General features: G+C 43.6%; 2 protein-coding genes across 4 annotated transcripts; both read right to left on the bottom strand.

The window, feature by feature from the left end:
- Window positions 1–10,021: 10,021 nt before the first annotated feature.
- Window positions 10,022–14,643, bottom strand: ttc4 (tetratricopeptide repeat domain 4). Of its 2 annotated transcripts, none has more exons than XM_005451823.4 (10): window positions 14,521–14,643; window positions 13,538–13,655; window positions 13,275–13,436; window positions 13,095–13,172; window positions 12,058–12,182; window positions 11,867–11,953; window positions 11,218–11,459; window positions 10,794–10,875; window positions 10,511–10,593; window positions 10,022–10,224 (listed from the first exon to the last, which is right to left on the bottom strand). In XM_005451823.4, the coding sequence occupies exons 2-10, from the start codon at window positions 13,635–13,637 to the stop codon at window positions 10,125–10,127; spliced, it is 1,059 nt and encodes a 352-aa protein (XP_005451880.1). In that variant the 5' UTR covers window positions 13,638–13,655; window positions 14,521–14,643; the 3' UTR covers window positions 10,022–10,124. The 2 variants fall into 2 exon arrangements, with proteins under 2 accessions (XP_005451880.1, XP_003445159.1); XM_003445111.2 differs by lacking the exon at window positions 14,521–14,643 and adding an exon at window positions 14,258–14,514.
- Window positions 14,644–15,300: 657 nt separating this feature from the next.
- pars2 (prolyl-tRNA synthetase 2, mitochondrial) lies at window positions 15,301–18,776 on the bottom strand. Of its 2 annotated transcripts, none has more exons than XM_005451824.3 (4): window positions 18,595–18,776; window positions 17,546–17,888; window positions 16,730–16,975; window positions 15,301–16,626 (listed from the first exon to the last, which is right to left on the bottom strand). In XM_005451824.3, the coding sequence occupies exons 2-4, from the start codon at window positions 17,867–17,869 to the stop codon at window positions 15,745–15,747; spliced, it is 1,452 nt and encodes a 483-aa protein (XP_005451881.1). In that variant the 5' UTR covers window positions 17,870–17,888; window positions 18,595–18,776; the 3' UTR covers window positions 15,301–15,744. The 2 variants fall into 2 exon arrangements, with proteins under 2 accessions (XP_005451881.1, XP_003445160.1); XM_003445112.4 differs by having other exon boundaries at window positions 17,546–17,885.

The raw sequence follows: 18,776 nt of genomic DNA, 5'->3' as shown, positions 1-18,776 counted from the left end.
AGGACCCCCCAAGGGACATGGTTGAATGCCTTCTCCAATCCACAAAACACATGTAGACTGGTTGGGCAAACTCCCATGCACCCTCAAGTATCCTCGAGAGGATAAAGAGCTGATCCAGTGTTCCGCGACCAGGACGAAAACTGCATTGTTCCTCCTGTATCCAAGGTTCGACTAACGGACGGACTCCCTCTCCAGCACCCTGTCATAGACTTTCCCAGGGAAGCTGAGGAGTGCGATTCCCCTGTAGTTGGAACACACCCTCCGGTCCCCTTTTTTAAATATGGGGACCACCACCCGGTCTGCTAGTCCAGGGGTACTGCCCCTGATCTCCACGTAACATTGTAGAGACGTGTCAACCAAGACAGCCCTACAACATCCAGAGCCTTCAGGAACTCGGGGCGGACCTCGTCCACCCCAGGGGCTCTGCCACCAAGGAGTTGTTTATCTGCCTCAGTGACCTCGCTCCCAGAGATTGGCAGGTCATCCCCTTCGTCCCCAGACTCTGCTTCCGCCACGTAAGACGTGCCAGTGGGATTGAGGAGGTCCTCAAAGTATTCCTTCCACTGCCCGACAATTTTTGCAGTCGAAGTCAGCAGCACTCCACCCTCACTATACACAGTGCAGGTAGAGCACCGCTTTCCCCTCCTGAGTTGCCTGACAGATTGCCAGAATCTCTTCGAGGCAGTCCAAAAGTCTTTTTCCATGGCCTCTCCGAACTCCTCCCACACCTGAGTTTTTGCTTCTGCCACCGCCCACGCCGCATTCTGCCTGGCCTGTTGGTACCTATAAGCTCCCTCCGGAGTCCCACAGTCTAACCAAGTCCGGTAGGACTCTTTCTTCCGCTTGGTGGCTCCCCTCACCTCTGGTGTCCACCATTTGGTTCGGAGATTACCACCACGACAGGCACTAACTACCTTGCAGCCGCAGGTCAGTGCAGCGGCTTCGGCAATGGAGCTGCTGAACATGGTCCATTCGGACTCAATGTCCCCAGTCTCCCTTGGAATGCTGTTGAAGCTCTGCCGGAGGTGTGAGTTGAAGATCTCGCGGACCGGGGCCTCTGCTAAACGTTCCCAGCACACCCTCACTGTACATGTAGGCACGCCAGGTCTGTCCAGCATCCTCCCTCGCCACCTGATCCAACTCATTACTTGTACATTACTTGTGGTGATCAGTTGACAGCTCAGCCCCTCTCTTTACCAGAGTGTCCAAAACATATGGCCTCAGGTCTGGTGATACGATTACAAAATCGATCATCGACCTGCGGCCTAGAGTGTCCTGGTGCCATGTGCACTGGTGGACATTCTTATGTTCGAACATGGTGTTCATTATGGCCAAACTGTGGTTTGCACAGAAGTCCAATAACAAAACACCGCTCGGGTTCAGATCCGGGAGGCCATTTCTCCCAATCACGCCCTTCCAGGTCTCACTGTCATTGCCCACGTGAGCATTGAAGTCTCCCAGCAGGACAACAGAGTCCCCAGGAGGAGCACCCTCCAGTGCCCCACCCAGGGACTCCAAGAAGGCTAGGTACTCTGAACTGCCACTCGGCGCATAAGCGCAGACGACGGTCAGGACCCGTTCCCTGACCCGAAGGCGAAGGGAACGGGTCCCACCCCAGCCCGCCACCTCTCACCAGTGGCAACTCCAGACTGAGACAGAGTCCAGCCCCTCTCCAGGAGGCTGGTTCCAGAGCCCAGGCCATGCGTTGAGGTAAGCCCGACTATATCTAGCTGGTACCTCTCAACCTCACGCACTAGCTCAGGCTCCTTCCCCACCAGAGAGGTGACATTCCATGTCTCCTCCGCGAATCGCTACCTTATCATGGTGGAGGGGTTTGTGTGTCCCAGGGATCCCAGGGGCTATGTTGTCTGGGGTCTTTTGGCCCCTGGTAGGGTCTCCCATGGCAAATTGGTCCTGGGTGAGGGACCAGACAAAGAGCGATTCAGAAGACCCCTATGAAAAGACCATCGAGGGAACAGTTCACCCAGCCCGGGATAGGGTTACCGGGGTCCCACCCTGGAGCAAGGCCCTGGGGAGGGTGAAGTGTTACCTTGGTGAGCATCTGGTGGCAAGCCACAGCCCGAAAAAGGGACATGGGCCCATCTTCCTGCAGGCCCACCTCCCGCAGGAGGCACCGTAGGGGTCGGGCGCAATGTGAGCTGGGCGGCGGCCAGGAGCGGAGGTCCTGGCAGACCGATCCCTGGCTACCAAGTAAGCAAACTAACAAATAATAATCAAAAGCTAAACGTGTTTGCTGTCTTTTGTTCTTTTCATCTTTGCGTATGAACACATACATCCCCGCCCATGTTGTTGATTTGTTTTTCTGTCTGTTTAATGAATCATCCTTTTTTCTGACTTCTCAATAATTCACCTACTTGAACGTTTACTTTTTTTACAGATAGAATTAAAGAACATAAACGTTTATCTTACTAAATCTCGTGCTTTATTCTCATTTAAAGTGATGTTTGTTCTATATGCTGATCAAGATTCAAAAACTAAGCTGGCTGTTTAGGATTTAAAAGGATTTTGTGTCGAGGTATTGAAGATCCGTTTTTTCTGTCCTGATAAAAACTGCTTCCAGTATGACGTCTTTTACTTTAAAAAACTAATCTAGTAGTTTCTGCCTTGGCAAAAACAAATCTGAAAAGATTCAGTGATTACACAGCATGGAGGAAAGTCAGTAGAGAAGGTCTATAAGGAATACCGAAACAATGATACAAATACAAACAATGAGATTCTTAAACAGCTGATAACTCTCTGGGTTTACATTAAAAATCTGGGATAAGGAAGGAGGGCATATAGGAATACAGCTCACAGCAGGCAAACAGCCAACAAGGTGAAAGATGATATCACATTAAAATATCAGGAGTTCTTTGCTGTGACTTGCCTAACAAGTAAAAGCAGGAAAAGAATTAAAAGTAAACTTCTTGGGTGATCTGACTATTTTTAGACTGGAGTCAGAAACAGATCTGTTTTCTCATAAAACAACATCAAACACAAAAAACTGACAAGTTTAACGAGAAAGAAAATATAACATGTAAAAAAAAAAAAAAAAAATTCCTGCACGCTCTGTTATTCTTTAAAAGTGGGAAATACAAAACCATTCATTCTGCTGATCATTAAAACATCACCACCAGGTGATCTATGTAAATGAATGAGAGAAGAATAGGAAAAGTTTACTGGTTTGTCATCTTTTCAAAGCAGTATTGTCACACTGTGCCTCCCTGTGGTCACAATTGGCAATTACATGACACAAACTTTAAATGTGACTAATGGCACTGCAAAGTAGTGTGCTGCTCCTGGATTCAGATGTATTGAAATTGGAGTTAAAGCATTACAAGAAAAAACGTCTTCAGTATAGAGAGTAACCCAGTTAGCATGTGGCCTATCTGAGCTGTGTAGTCAGTTGTTTTTGGTTTTATTCCTGTTCTGATAACAAAACGAGTTTAAAAATGGTGAACTGAATCGATAAAGGTCAAATTTTCAGTTTTATCTTGCATCCTCTGAGAAGCTTTTGTGTTGTTCCTGTTTGTTCTGTTTTACTTAAATCACTGTTTCAAGTCAAATCCAACAGCTCTAAAAACTGAAAACTAACAAGGAACAATAGTTGTCACGTCATGAAATTAGGAATTGAATATTTGCATCACTTAAATGACAAAGAAACAATGACCAGCAGCAGGTCTATGCTTAGTTAAGCTATCTGACTCTTTTAATAGCTTAAAGATTGAATAAAAGAAACCAGTTTTAAGGTTTAACTATTACCCATCACTTCCGCTTGTGAACTTCATCAATGCCAAACACAAAATCCAAAGCATGCAAAGATCCTCTTGAATGAATGAATCTCTGTCAGTTTGAACGTGATGTCCTACAAGACAGAAACCACGGGCTTAATTTGACCTGGAAACTGTGTGCAGATAAAGAGCTTATCAAATCACACTAACAATGCAAACAGCTTCAGGCATCTCACGCATGGCCGACTTATCCACTGTAACACAGCAGTGTCACAGGAGGCGTGGCTTCCAAGCTGGAAAAGACTGTTTAACACCAGTTTATTATTTTAGCCATTGTGAAAAACACTGTTAAGTGAATGCTTCACATAAGTAAAACGTGTAAAGCTAAAAGAGCCTGCCTGAGGGTCTGAGGCGGCGCTGTGGCTGGTAGGGTTGTAACAATAGGGTTATACAGCTGGGAGCAAAATCTAAACTCCTTTAAATGAGTTAAATCTCAAAAACGTCTTCTGAACAGTAACCCGAGAAGTTACTGTTGAATTTGCTTCAAATCCAACAGCTACCGTTTAAATCATTTATTTCATACTCTCTGCTTGAACGTGGATGATGACCATAGACACAGTTTCAGTTTTTCTGTGGTGTACTTCTCACATCAGGAACGTCACTCTCAATACTCTTAATGCCGTTCATAAAACAGTTTGGGCATTTTTCATAACACAGACTTGCCCATGCAAAAAGCACTAATCTAAACCTTTTTCACAAATGTCAAAAAGTGAAAACTTGAAGACACCGAGAAGTTGAATTCTTTGATCAAAATCTTCCTGAGTTTGGAAGGAGTGCTGCAAAAATGTTGGCCTGATGTAGAAGAAAGAAAACATTCAGACTCAAAAATGAAATCTGAAGGATTTGAAACCAAAATCAGGAAAAGCAAACTGCTGCAGTGAGAGTACTGACAGGGAGCAAAGAGATCATATTTCACTTTCATCCCGTTTTTTCTTCCCGCCATTGCAGGTGTTAAGATGTATGTGTCCTACTGCGGAAGTGTCTAATTTCCAGGAAACTGTTCATCTAGGAATGCTCGGACCTGGCACCCATAATGTGGTGGTGCACCATCTTGCTGGAAAAACTCAGGGAAGGTGCCAGCTTCAGTGCATAAAGAGGGAAACACATCATCATGTAGCAATTTCAAATATCCAGTGGCCTTGAGGTTTCCATTGATGAAGAATGGACCCACTATCGTTGTACCCCATATACCACACCAAACCATCACTTTTGTTGTTCCAACAGTCTTGGAGGGATCCATCCAATGTGGGTTAGTGTCAGACCAATAGCGGTGGTTTTGTTTGTTAACTTCACCATTCACATAAAAGTTTGCCTCATCACTGAACAAAATCTTCTGCGTGAACTGAGGGTCCTGTTCCAATTTTTGTTTTGCCCATTCTGCAAATTCTGTGCGCCGATCTGGGTCATCCTCGTTGAGATGCTGCAGTAGCTGGAGTTTGTAAGGGTGCCATTTGTGAGTAGCTAATATCCGCCGAAGGGATGTTCGACTAATGCCACTCTCCAGTGACATGCGGCGAGTGCTACGCTGTGGGCTCTTGCTGAATGAAGCTAGGACAGCCACCGATGGTTCTTCATTAGTGACAGTTTTCTTGCATCCACATTTTGGCAAATCCAACACTGAACCAGTTTCACGAAACTTAGCAAGCAGTTTGCTAACTGTAGCATGGGAGATGGGTGGTCTCGTAGGGTGTCTTGCATTGAAATCTGCTCCTCTGCTCCCAGAGGAGGAATGTGTTGAAAGTTGGACATCAACTATTGAGGATGATTTTTAATGAATTTTTGAAAATGTCATAATTCTATTGACTGTATTGCATTGAATACAGGTTTCCTGTGATTTCATAGGAATATTACAGTGAATCTGGATGAAACTTGGCCCAGAGGTACAGTAGGTGTCCCAGAGTAAGAATGTGTTGAAAGTTGGACCTCAACTATTCAGGATGATTTTTAATTCATTTTTGAATATGCAACCAGACTTTGGGCTGTCCCAAAGCAATGTATGCGCGCGTGCATGTCTGAGTCCGCGCGCGTGAATGTGTGAGTGCGTGCGCGCCTGTACTTGTGCGCAGGTCTATGCTTTCGATCGGGAAATAAGGAGAAAAGGCGCTGCCGTAAATGCGACTGAAAAGAGGCGGCTGGCTTGACTGCGGCTCACTTGACCGCGGTCAAATATGGGAGGAGAACAAGATGTGCAGTATGCCAAAGCACTTATCACTGGGTAAAAGACTGCCCTAACAAAACAGAACATGTGAAGTTAGCAAAAGCTGTGGGATCAAAGAGTGATGTTGAAGAATGCAATATTACTCCGTTTTCAAACGAATCACCCTCTGATACACAAATCTTCATCATGGAAGCTTTAGGGTCTGCCGTAATTGACACTGCTTGTACAAGAACTGTGTGTGGAGAAAAATGGCTCGCAGATTATGTAAGTGAGTTACCTCAGAAAGAGTTGCAAAAAATAAAAGATGAAAAGAGCACAAGACCGTTCCGCTTTGGTGATGGAAAAATTGTTCAATCCACAAGGAAAGTGACAATTCCAGCAAAAATAGGACAAACTACATGTTGTTCCAGCAGATATACCGATGCTTTAAAGCAAGACTTCATTAAAGAGAGCAAGTGCAGTCTTGGACATTGCTCAAGACAAAGCTACATGTTTGATCAACCTGTAAAACTTGAACTGACATCTTCTGGACACTATTGTGTAAACTTGAGATATGAGAGCCACCTTAATAAAAGCCAGCTAGAGAAAAGTGAGACACCTAGTGATGAAGATGAAATTCTCATTGTGACAGAAAACATGACAACAAAGGAGAAAAAGACAGTCCTTCTTAAACTACACAAACAATTTGGACATGCATCAGTTGACAGACTGCAAAAACTTCTGTCTTGCTCAGGCAATAGTGATGATGAAAACATTAATCCTGAAGAATATTATAAAAAACTGTGAAACATGCATCCGATATAGTAAACCAAAACATAAGCCTGTAGTGGGTTTACCCATGGCTTCAACATACAATGAAACTGTTGCAGTGGACCTGCATGAGCTTGAGCTGGGACTGTGGTATCTACATGCCATTAATCATTTCACAAGATTCCGTGCATGAAGTATCATCACCACAAAAAGACCCAGGGAGATAGTGAAGCACTTTATCCACTGCTGGATAAGCATTCACGGTCCACCGCGCAAACTATTCAGTGACAATGGCGGTGAATTTAACAATGAAGAAATAAGAGACATGGCGGAGAAATTTAACATTGAGGTTAAAACCACTGCAGGGTACAGTCCGTGGAGCAATGGCTTGCTTGAAAGGCACAATCAAATCCTCACTGAAATGTTACTGAAGGTAAAGAGAGACAATGAGTGTGACTGGAAAACTGCTCTGCACTGGGCTTTGATGGCAAAGAACTGTATGCACAATGTACATGGCTACAGTCCCTACCAACCTGTCTTTGGACAAAATCCAAATCTGCCTTCAGTCCTTACTGACAGACCCCCAGCTTTGGAAACTGAAGTGAGTGCATGGATAGCCCAGCACACTGCAACGTTACATGCCATGAGACGAGCTTTTACAGAGGCTGAATGCTCTGAGAGGATACGAAGAGCCCTTCGCAAACAGCTGCGATCCATTGAGGGCAAATATGAAACAGGGGACAAAGTCTATTATAAAAAGACAGACTGTCATGAGTGGAAAGGTCCAGGTGTGGTCATTGGCCAAGATGGCGTAGTAATATTTGTCTGGCATGGAGGAACCTATGTCAGAGTACACCAGTCTAGGCTCAGAAAAGTGGATGAACCACAAGTGAACATGGAAGAAACCGAAGAGGAAAATCAGATTAAAACAGATGAAAAGACCCCAGCAGCAGTACTTGGTGAGGAACACGATTTTGAAAACGAAAATGGGGAGATGGCACCAATAAACAGTGAACCACTTGGCAGTGCAGAAAATGAACCGCTCGGTACTGCAGAAAACAGCGAGTCCTGTGATCCAATACGACCTGGAGAAAGAGATCCCACACTGTCTCACTCAACCACAGATATAGAAGGATCAAACTTAAAGTTGGACAAATAATTAAATACACAGACAAAGAAACAGGTCAAACATATGCTGGAAAAATAATCAGTCGAGCAGGAAAAGCCACTGGGAAAAACAGAAAGTGGTACAACGTGGAATACAGTGAGCCAGAGGAAATTGCTGGATCCATGGGTTCCATTAATGTGGAGCAAGTAAACAACCTTCAAGTGACACAATCTGAAGATGCCAAGTTGTGCACAGACAAAAACAGAGATGAAATATTAGTGGTGAAGGAAGACATCTTCTCACAAGCCAAACAAACTGAACTTGACAACTGGAAAAGAAACAATGTGTTTGAAGTGGAGAAAGATAAAGGTCAGAAATGTATATCAACAAGGTGGGTGTGCACATTCAAGGAAACACCAGGGGCCATTGCACCCAAAGCTAGACTGGTTGCAAGAGGCTTTGAAGAAATAAACACTCAAGAACTTTCCAAAGACTCACCAACATGTTCCTCTGAGTCCCTGAAGATGGTCATAGCAGTCATATGTCAAAATCAATGGAAACTGAACTCTATGGACAATAAAGCAGCTTTTCTGCAAGGTAAAGATTTAACTCGAGATGTGTACATCCGACCACCTGAAGAAGCACAGAGCAAAGGAACTATAAGGAAGTTGAATAAATGTGTTTATGGCCTGGCAGATGCTTCATTATTCTGGTACAACAAGGTGAAAGAAACCATGCAGAAGCTCGGGGGCACAGTGTCAAAAGTCGATCCAGCTGTCTTCTACTGGCAAGATGATCTCTGTAAGGTGACAGGGGTACTTGCATGTCATGTAGATGACTTTATGTGGGGTGGTTCAGGCAGGTTCTCCACAGTAGTCATCCCCAAACTGAAAGCTGCTTTTCAAGTTGGACGAGAAGAACATAACAGCTTCAACTACATCGGGATGGAGGTTCCCTCTCTTCAGAATGAAATACAAGTACAACAAGATACGCACATAAAAAACCTACAGCCTATTCCTATTGATCCCACCAGGGCACCACAGCGGGAGGCTCCTTTAACAGATACAGAGATGGACATGTTAAAATCCAAGATTGGACAGATACTGTGGGTAGCAAGACAGAGCAGACCCGACATCATGTGTGACATTTCCATCCTGGCATCAAGCACAAAACATGCTACTATTCAGACAATGCACTGCACAAACAAACTGATCAGAAAACTTAAATCAGAGGTTACGCTGAGGTTTCAGTTCTTGGGTGAAAGCAAATCCCTCAAATTAGTGGTGTTTAGTGATTCCTCGATGGGAAATCTCTCAGACGGAGGCACACAAGGTGGACATTTTATCATGTTGATGGGAGAAGGTGGAAAGATTTCGCCCATATGTTGGCAGTCGAAACGGATCAGGAGGGTGGTACGGAGTACACTAGCAGGACAGACTTTGGTCCTTGGAGATGGGATCGACAGGGCTGTTTTTCTGGCTGCACTCTATTCTGAGCTCACCACTGGTGATGGTACGCACAACATCTTGCCAATCGTCTGTGTAACAGACAACCATTCCCTTCTTGATGCTGTCAAGTCCACAAAATCTGTAACTGAGAAGAGGCTTCGGCTCGACATCAGTAGCATCAAAGAACTTGTGCACTCGGGGACTATTCAGCACGTCATATGGACATCTACCAAAGAGCAGCACTTGGACTGCTAAGAGCCCTGAGAGACGGGAAACTGAAAGGACTAATGACTAAAAATAAAAAATAACACCCATAAAGAAAATGATTATTTTTTTTTTTTTTAAACACTAGTTTGTAGTGTTATATTATGTTAAGCTGTTATATTGTTCAAAAACAAAAAAAAATTGTCCTTAGAAGAAAAAGGGGAGATTGTTAAGATGTATGTGTCCTACTGCACAGTGGGGGGGGGGGGGGCATGGTTACACGCAGGCAGGAAAGGGGCAGTAGAAGAAGAGTTTGGAGGGTCAGTTTTTTTTCTGTGGTTGTACAAAGAAGGCGACCATTAAAGTTGGAGTTACTATGCCAGTTGTGTGATTGTTGGACTAACAGCAGTGATTGCTCAAAGAGGATCTTCTGATTGTTTTCTCTCTAATACTATGAAGGGTCTTACCTTAGAATATATAGATGAGATGACTGTTGCTCAATAATTCACACACTTCAACACTCTCCCGTTTTTCACAGAAAGAAATAAAGAGTGTAAACTGCTCATGTTACAAAACTTCATGTTTTATTTTCAGTGATGTTTGATGAGTCAGTTATTGAGAATTTCAGAGGATTTCATGTCCGTGAATTGAAGCTCTGCCTTTTCTTACAGTCCGTGTATTTTCCTTCCTGATAAAAACTGCTTCCAATATGAAGAGCCTTTTACTAAAACGATGAAGCTGGGCGTGCCTGCCTTCACAAAATACCTGTTGGCAAAACAGAAAAGATTCAACCAGGAAACCAGCATGAAGGAAAGTTACAACAAGGAATGCTGGAAAACAATGGTACAAATAAATTCTCTAACAGTTAATAACCCCTCAGGTATACATTTAAATCTGACATAAGGAAGGAAGTCATCTATAACAAGGAACTCACAGCAGCACCTAATAAAAGGAGCATTATAAAGAGAACTTGTCTTGAAGAGTGCTCTTAGTGACCATTGTGTAAATGAGACTGAAACGACTCATCAGCAGAATAAATTATTAAATCTACCTTTTGTGTTGCAGTATTTTCAAAAGTGACATCTCTGGGTCGACTCGGTAAAGCGTCTCCTTCTCTTCGTCCTCAAAGTAAACCTGTAAAAGACAACATCAGTTATTTGTGGGAAATTTTTGATGACTGAAGCCAAACACATTTCCCCATTTTCAATCTGAAACAGCCTACCAGTCTTCACTCGGCTCCATCTGGAGCCACTAAAAGGCTTTATACAAGTTTGATCATTACTTTAATTGATCTCTGTTCTGGTAAAATAACACCCCCACCCCAGCATACAGACCTGCAGATTTTGTGGGAGGTATTTTCTGTCCGCATCCCAAGGTGGAAGTTCTTCAAACATGACTGCCAGGTGGTCTGTGAAGCTGAGAGACGCAAGAGTGACTATTCACTCTATTCTCCACACTTTACTGCTTTAATTTACTGTCCTACATAAAAGTGTCATTTTTTAAACACCTTTTAAAAACATTTTGCGTCCCTTTTGCTCAACAGTGACTCCCAGTGGTCACAGTTGGCATTTACATTACACAAACTGGCTATTGTCGTTTATGCTGCAAAAGTTACATCTCGCGTCTTATTTTGGTCAAAAGATATCTGAAACAGGTCACAGATCATAGAGTGGAGGAATGTATAATCAAAACGATCATCAGTGATATTTGTATATAAATTTAGCTTAATCTTGGTCACTGAGGGCAGGAGTCGTTTACCAGCTGTTTTCACAGAAAGCCGAGATGAAGTCACTCTGCTGATGTTCGGGGTAGAGAAAGAGAACGGGCCACTGCAGAGAGCCCTGCTCATCTACGAAGACCTGAGCCCCGGTGACCTCCTGAGAGCTGAGGCCATCCAGGCTGAGCTCCGCTATCGCCGCAGGAGAGCGTTCATCCTCATCTTCACTGTCGGAACCGCTCCGATGAGCCCTCACAGGCTGCACGAGTTTGATGCCTCGATCCTGTGTATAGATGCCAAAATCATAACTGATATAATTTCGTTCTCTGTGTTCATTTTTCACTTAGATAGTGAAGGCAGTTTAAGATGCATCTTCTAATATGTAGGGTCAGCCTCTTGACTTAAGCCCCTTGCAGAATCGGATGGTTTGTGGCGGTTGCCCTGGCCCAAGGGTGAAGACGAGACCTGCGCTGCTAACGCATCATCCGGTGACGGGCCCAATAACTACGAGCCTGTGGCTGGGCTTGGACTTGATAGCTAGGCGCCTCCAGCAGGGCTGTGGCAGCAGCTGGACTTGTGATTTCTAACTACAAATCTGCAGCAGCGGCCGGGCAGGTAGCTGCCAATTAGTGTCAAATACAAATATGTGTGTGACGCGTGCGACGTTAGATGCTCATCTCTAATGCTTACCTTTATGGCATTTAGAAGAGCTTCTTTCTCACCATGCAACTTCTTTTCTTTAGCCTTGGCCTTCCTGGCATCTCTCTCTGCTGCTCTCTAAGATACCAAAAACAAATCAAGGTTTATTTCAGCGCTTTAAAGTTTTCGCCACTTCTAAAAATAATATATTAAAAGACAAGGATCATCTGAAGTGTAGTTACTTTGTGCTTATCTGCCACTGCTCTCAGCTCCCGCAGCTTTTTGTCAGTAGGATGAACCTTGAGCCCCTCGTCACACCACTGGATGGCCTCTGAAAAGTGGCGCAGCTCTATACAACACTGAGCGCCTGCAGAAGCACAAACATGGGATTCATTTGCTTTCTAAGAGATAAACAGACAGAAATCTGGAGCTTCTAAACTGAACAGACAGTGGACTCTGGACTTTGTAGACTGGTGTCAGCAGAACCACCTGCTGATCAACGCCGGGAAAACCAAGGAGTTGGTGGTGGACTTCCGGAGACGCAGACCCACCACACTGACACCGGTGAACATCCAGGGATCTGTCATTTTTTACAGTGTGGTATGTTGGAGCAGCAGTTTATCGGCAGTTGAGAGGAAGAGGTTGGATAAACTCATCAGGAAGGCCAGCTCTGTTCTGGGATGCACCCTGGACCCAGTGCAGGTGGTGGGAGACAGAAGGACTCTGGCCAAAATAACATCTCTGATGGACAGAGTCTCCCACCCCATGCATGGAAATGTTGCTGAACTGCAGAGCTCCTTCAGTGACAGACTGCTGCATCCTAGATGCATGAAGGAGTGTTTCCGCAGGTCCTTCCTCCCTGCAGCTGTCAGACTGTACAATCAGAACTGCTCCCAACAATCATAGATGTTTACATCTGCGCTGTAACTGCAATAAGTTAATCAACCGATTCGCACTACAACCTGGTTTACCTCTTATCTGTAGTTATTTATATTTAATTTAATAACTGTACAGTACTCTGTTTATAGTAACCATTGTCCTTAATGTAAATATGTAAGAAAAATTGTGTATGTTTCTGTTCTGTGTACTGTTTGTTTGTATATGTGTCTTTCTGGCTGCTGTTACAACCAAATTTCCCCTTGTGGGACAATTAAAGGATTATTCTATTCTATTCTATTCTATTCTATTCTTCTATTCTATTGAAACCAGTACTAGATTTCCATGCCTAGTAACACAATGTCATCATATCATAGCAGTACATGTTAAAAACATTACACACCTCTGATCAAGGCTTTCAGGTGGTCTGGCTTGAGCTTCTTTGCAGCTGCAGCATCATTCAAAGCAGAGCGCATGTTTCCTGAGTCACGGAAAAAAGAAAAACACAGACATATTTTTTTTAAACAATGTCATCTTTTGTGAGAGCGAAAGGACATTTGGATGCTTTTTTTTTTTTTTTTACCAAGGTAAAAGTGTGATGCTGCACGGTTGGTGAGGAGGACAGCATTGAGGTCCTGGTCTGCACATTTCTTCTTCAAACCCGCTGTGTAGGCCACCACCGCTTTTTGGTAGTTCTTCTCTTTGAAATACGCATTGCCTTCATCTTTCAGGCTTTTTGCTTGCTCTGGAAAAGAACGTGTTTCTCACATTTATTCAACTGTTTTCAACGAATACATACCGAGCAGCTTCAAAGGCTTGGAGGAGAGAAAGCTGTGGTTCGCATACCTTCAGGAGGCCGGTCTTCGTCGTGGATAATGGACTGGAGGCAGGCTAGTTCTGGGTATTTCTGTGGGTCGATCTCTTCAGGGGCATTTTTCATGAACATGGGTATTTTATTAAACTCCTGCGTGAGACAGCAGTAAATTTTGGTATTATCTGATACAAGTAAAGCCAAGGCCAGTAATGCCGTTACCAATATGGACACTTTAATACTTTTAACCTCTAAGGGCAGCATACAGAGTCGGAGATTAACCATCATTAATTTGCAAACTCTGAACACATTTTAATAATCACTGTGATTTTTACCTTTCAGCTTCATGTATTTTGAAACTGAATTTTTTGGGGAGGGGAGCTCGAACCTAAATGTGTCTGTGGGCTATAAATAAAATACATGTGACAGTCAACACAGAAAGGTTCAGACATTTTCCATAGTGTATGTTTGAGGTATATTTTACATTACCAATAAAAATAACTTAATTTAAAACAATTCATTGGGCTACAAACTGAACGTGGAGAATAGAAGCAAAGTGTCGATTCTATCGCGCTAGTATCGATCCGATACCAGCATTGGTACCGATTCTACTTTTGATATCTTCACGAGGTACTGAGCATGTTAGCATCTTATTGCTAACCACCATCAATAAAAACAAAGACGTGCTAACACATTTCATTCGGGTTCAAGTGGCTTTGTATCTAGTGCACATAGTCTCCGCAAGCCAACGTTACCTCCTCCCAGTCGTTTTCACTGAAGGCATTTTTATACCGCTGGGTCTTGAATTTGTCCATGAACGCGTCCATGCCATCGTCGCTGTCACTGTGTACTGTGGACGCCATTTTGGATCAAAATATACTTTAAAGAGCTGCTTCTTGTTTTTAAATCTTACATTAACGCTGACAGCAGTCTGTCCAGCTAACCGTTCCTCAAGTTGCCTTGTTTACACATGTGTAACAGCGGTGCCACATGCGAAAAAATCCGTGTGGAAACTCACTTCCGGCAGAGCGTTCCACTCCTCGTGGTACGAAGTTGCTCCGAAGCTCCGACGGCAGAAGTAATGCTCTCAAAGCACCGTTACACTTAGTATTATTAAATAGGTGGAAGTTTCTTTTCTAATTATCCCGTTAATTATTTCAGCCTTACTTGTGTGCACCATGGAAAGCAACGCTAACACTGCCCCCACTGTAGCGTAACTCTTGGCTTTTTGTCCACATTTTGAGGTCCTTGCTTTACAACATGCACTGGGATAACTATTTTTGTGCTAAAAAATAAACTTGCATTTATTTTAATTTTTCAGGGACCATGGACATCGTTAATGTCAGTGTATGTATATGCATGTATAATTTTCAACTGTTGCTTTGTCCTCTGACCTGTGTGAAATAAAATAATCAGATGCTTATTAAAAGAGAGAACCTGAAACTGTGTGAATGCGGCCGAATGTCCCATAAAACGTCAGCTCTGAAAAGGGTCTTTTATTACACAAGTATATGTGCAATTCTTCTTCTGACGAAGTTGTATTTTTGTATTTTCCTACTCAGTTGTATATAGTATTTGTATTTCCATTTTATTCTATTGTAGATATTATTCTATTCTATTTTATTCTATTGTATATGGTATTTTATTTTATTGCTTTCCAGTGTTTTCTCATTTCTGCTACATAACTTTGCACTTTGCTGTAACAAAACAAGTTTCCCACCTGTGGGACTAATAAAGGTCATCTTATCTTATCTTAAGACAAGTTAAGTTTACTGTGACACACTGATCTCACTCCCAATCTGGTTGAGTGTTTTATTACATTCATGTTGTGACAAATTCTCATGTACTTCATGCTGTATACTGGCCTACTTACAAGGGATATCTGCATTGTAGGATACCACTCTAAATACTACTAAACAATGGGAATATATTTACCAACTTTGCTTTTCTTTGCTGTCTCACTTTTTTGCGACATTCATAATTTGGTTCTAACCAGCACTGATTTGTCCAGGTACAGATTAAATTTTTATTAGGATTATTACATGACTCACTGTAAAAAAAATTAAGCTGTGGACTCCATTATGTTGTAGTGTACAATGCAGGTCAGGTACATAACAGAGCTATTGTTTAAAAAACGTTTATTCAATGTGTAGATAAAGGCTTTGGAAAACATGGAATAATCTATGCCCACCACCTCACACCCACAAACTGAAACATTTATTCTAACATTCAAACTTGTTACTCATACAGTTTCCACTCTTCCCAGTAGATCTAACAGTCCATCTCTACTGAGGAACACTGTCTCACCTGTCTGCTGACAGATCACCTCAAACCTGGGTGTTTCCTCCAGAGCTCCCTGTCCTACTACAATAACATATGGATAACCCAGTTTGCTGGCGTCCTTCAGCCTCTTTCCGATTGTCATCTGTGTGCGGTCATCCAAAACAACTTCACCTCTCAGCTGTGGCAGAGTTTCTCCCAAAGCTTGGACCAGTTCCTCAGCCAGGAGTGTTGCCTCATCCACCTTACTGCCCTTCTTAGGGGGTAAAACGCAAACCTGATAAGGTGCGATAAGACCCGGCCAGCGGATCCCCTCTTCCGTTGACATCACCTCGACGGCTGCCGCCAGAATTCGCGTAACCCCGAGGCCGTAGCAGCCCATCTCGGCGACAGCCGGCTTGTTCTGGGCATTGCTGAAGGTGGCTTTGAATATGTGAGAGTACTTCTTACCCAGGTAAAACGTGTGGCCTACTTCTATACCCTTTGACTCTACCAGTTTCCCAGTTTCACACTGTGGACAGTTGGACTGGTCTGATGACATGGTCTCCACATTGGCGGAGAAGGAGCAGCTCCCACAGACCAGAAGCCGATCCTCGCCGATGTCCGCCGGCAGCTGGAACTCATGGGACAGTTTACCGCCGATGTTTCCCGTGTCCGCCTGCACCTGAACGCAACGCAGACCCAACCTGGTGAAGAGCCGAGTATACGCTTGGCAAACAGACTCGTACGTCTGATGAGCGGCTTCTTCGCTCACGTCAAAGGAGTACATGTCCTTCATGTAAAACTCCCTCCCTCGGAGAAGACCAAACTTCGGCTTTGGCTCGTCTCTGAATTTGCGGGTGATCTGTTTTTTGGGTTTTTCCAAAATAAATCATGTCAGAAAAAACAAACAAACTGCAGCTTGTTGCAGCAAAAACACTGACAGTAAGAACGGGCTGAATGCTTACTTGGTAAAGAAGCAGTGGGAGCTGTCTGTAGGAGAGAGTCGCCTGGTGAGCAACGAGAGTCGTCACTGCTTCCTCGTGAGTGGGACCCAGGCAGTAGTCAGCGCCGTGCCGGTCTTTCAGGCGGAACAGCTCCTTTCCCATCAAATCCCAGCGCTCACTGGTTTTCCAGAGGTCGGCCGAGCACAAACTGGGCATGTCCAGCTTCTGCCCTCCAATCCCCTGCATCTCCTGGTCAATCACTCTCACCTGTTGATCAAAGACAGCAGTTCAAATCAGGAGGTTGGAAGATAAACATCAGCAATCACGCAAAAATTGATAGGAAACTAGAAAAAAAGGCATTTCTGTACCCTTTTCCCTTTAGTCAAGAGCTACTGTTTGACTTTATCATTTTAGCCCAATAAACATATAATCTAATCTAATATATTCGATTACATAATCATATAATCTATGTGATTAGATTAATTAGGTTTTATAATCTTATAATCCACAATAATCTAAGAGGGAAAAGAGACTGTCTGGACAACGTTCACAACCTAAACTAATGTAGAGCCTGTGGCAACAGACTACTGCTTTGATAGACGCCATGTAAGAGGATGACTGTCATTCTGAACCTGTCATAAAGCAAATTATTGAGCGTGTTATTATTTGTAAGATCTAAAGGAACATTCATACAGCATTTGCACGCCCCAGGATAAATTAACAAAATGAAAACAGTATTAAAAAATTCTTAAAAAAAGAAACTATTATCAGTTCAGTTACTTGGCAGGACAAAACCAGCCAATAATATTACTTTATTATTATTATTATCACTCTCACCAGCTTCTCCATGGAGCGGATGGTGGCAGGAAGGTAGTAGTAGCACCCTGGGCTGGATGGATGAATAAGCCCAGCCTGCTGCATGAGCCTCTGGCTCTTGCAGCTCATCTCCCCTGGCAACCGGCTGTCCTGCGCCACATCACGTAAGTTCGAAGGCTGGTAGAGACGAGACACCAGAAGTACGGGCTTTCTACCACAGGAGGGCGCGGAAGCAGGGACGGCTGCCTGCTCAGCACAGCCTGAGTCGAACCTCTTCGGAAGGATCAGGGTCCTGTGGAGGCGGCGAAAGGCTCTCTGCCAAAGCTGAAGCATTACAGGCTCCATGGTACATAAGGATGTGCTGCTATTCAAAGAGAAATGATAGCACAATCATTTGAAGCTGGATAAGTGACCTCACCTCGCTAGTTAGCACACAGTGCCACGTAATAACTGCAAAATCCTCAAATGTGAGATTTTTTCCCTTTTTCATGGCTTATATGACAGCTAAGTTTAGAGTTTTTGACTGCTAGTTAAACAAAACGAGCACTGAAGAAACATCCTCATCACAGAGCACTCGTTCTTCTTTACTGGCCATTAGGAAAAATCTGTGTGTTTACATGGAGATATTTTTAATACATTTCCCAGTTTTTCAATTTTATGATACTTTTCACAGAAAAGAAAATATGTTCACGGAACACTGTAGTTTTTACTCTTTCATATTTATTGTGGTAACACTTTACACGCACTTATAATGGACTTCCTCCATGCTACGCTGCTTATTAAACCTCAGTGAAGGGGGTGAACCATCAGCACAGATGCTTTTTTAGGTAGCAGGTTATTTCATATCCGAGAACAAGTTGTTTAACCCCAGTAATTATATACAGGTTGTAGGGTTTATCCAGCCGAAACAGCCACGGGTTATTACACAAATACAGAGGACTGATAGCTGTTTCACAGTGCTGATGTCCCTGACAGATACATGGATGCTAGCAGGTTAGCTTGGCAGCTAATGTGAAAATGACCTTCTTCAGTTTGCACGCGATATCACGTATGCAGTAAGAAAGACTCACCTTGAGACCGATAACCAGTGTCTGACTGTCCTGTGTAAATTATATAACTAAATGAAGGAAGAGCCACATTTTTTTTACTAAGTTCGCAAAAACACTGAAGGTCCTGCTACACTACAACATGCTGCGTTTCTTCCTCAGCTACATGTCGACAGGCCCCTTGTCTGAGAACGCCCCCTAGAGGG

The sequence above is a fragment of the Oreochromis niloticus genome, linkage group LG17 (genome assembly GCF_001858045.2).
Source record: "Oreochromis niloticus isolate F11D_XX linkage group LG17, O_niloticus_UMD_NMBU, whole genome shotgun sequence".
Lineage (NCBI taxonomy): Eukaryota > Metazoa > Chordata > Actinopteri > Cichliformes > Cichlidae > Oreochromis > Oreochromis niloticus.
Note: the sequence above shows the minus strand (reverse complement) of the source record. Positions and strands in the feature narration are given on the sequence as shown.

What these genes read in the sequence shown, in the direction of transcription:
- ttc4 (XM_003445111.2), bottom strand. Translation starts at nt 14,365, where the DNA reads ATGGCGTCCACAGTACACAGTGACAGCGACGATGGCATGGACGCGTTC. An exon ending in CGAAGACCGGCCTCCTGAAG is followed by an intron (nt 13,437 to 13,537) that starts GTATGCGAACCA and finishes GTTCTTTTCCAG; the next exon opens with AGCAAGCAAAAAGCCTGAAA. An exon ending in ACCTCCCACAAAATCTGCAG is followed by an intron (nt 10,594 to 10,793) that starts GTCTGTATGCTG and finishes TGTCTTTTACAG; the next exon opens with GTTTACTTTGAGGACGAAGA.
- pars2 (XM_005451824.3), bottom strand. Translation starts at nt 17,869, where the DNA reads ATGGAGCCTGTAATGCTTCAGCTTTGGCAGAGAGCCTTTCGCCGCCTC. An exon ending in TCCGCTCCATGGAGAAGCTG is followed by an intron (nt 16,976 to 17,545) that starts GTGAGAGTGATA and finishes TTTGATCAACAG; the next exon opens with GTGAGAGTGATTGACCAGGA. An exon ending in TCCCACTGCTTCTTTACCAA is followed by an intron (nt 16,627 to 16,729) that starts GTAAGCATTCAG and finishes CCCAAAAAACAG; the next exon opens with ATCACCCGCAAATTCAGAGA.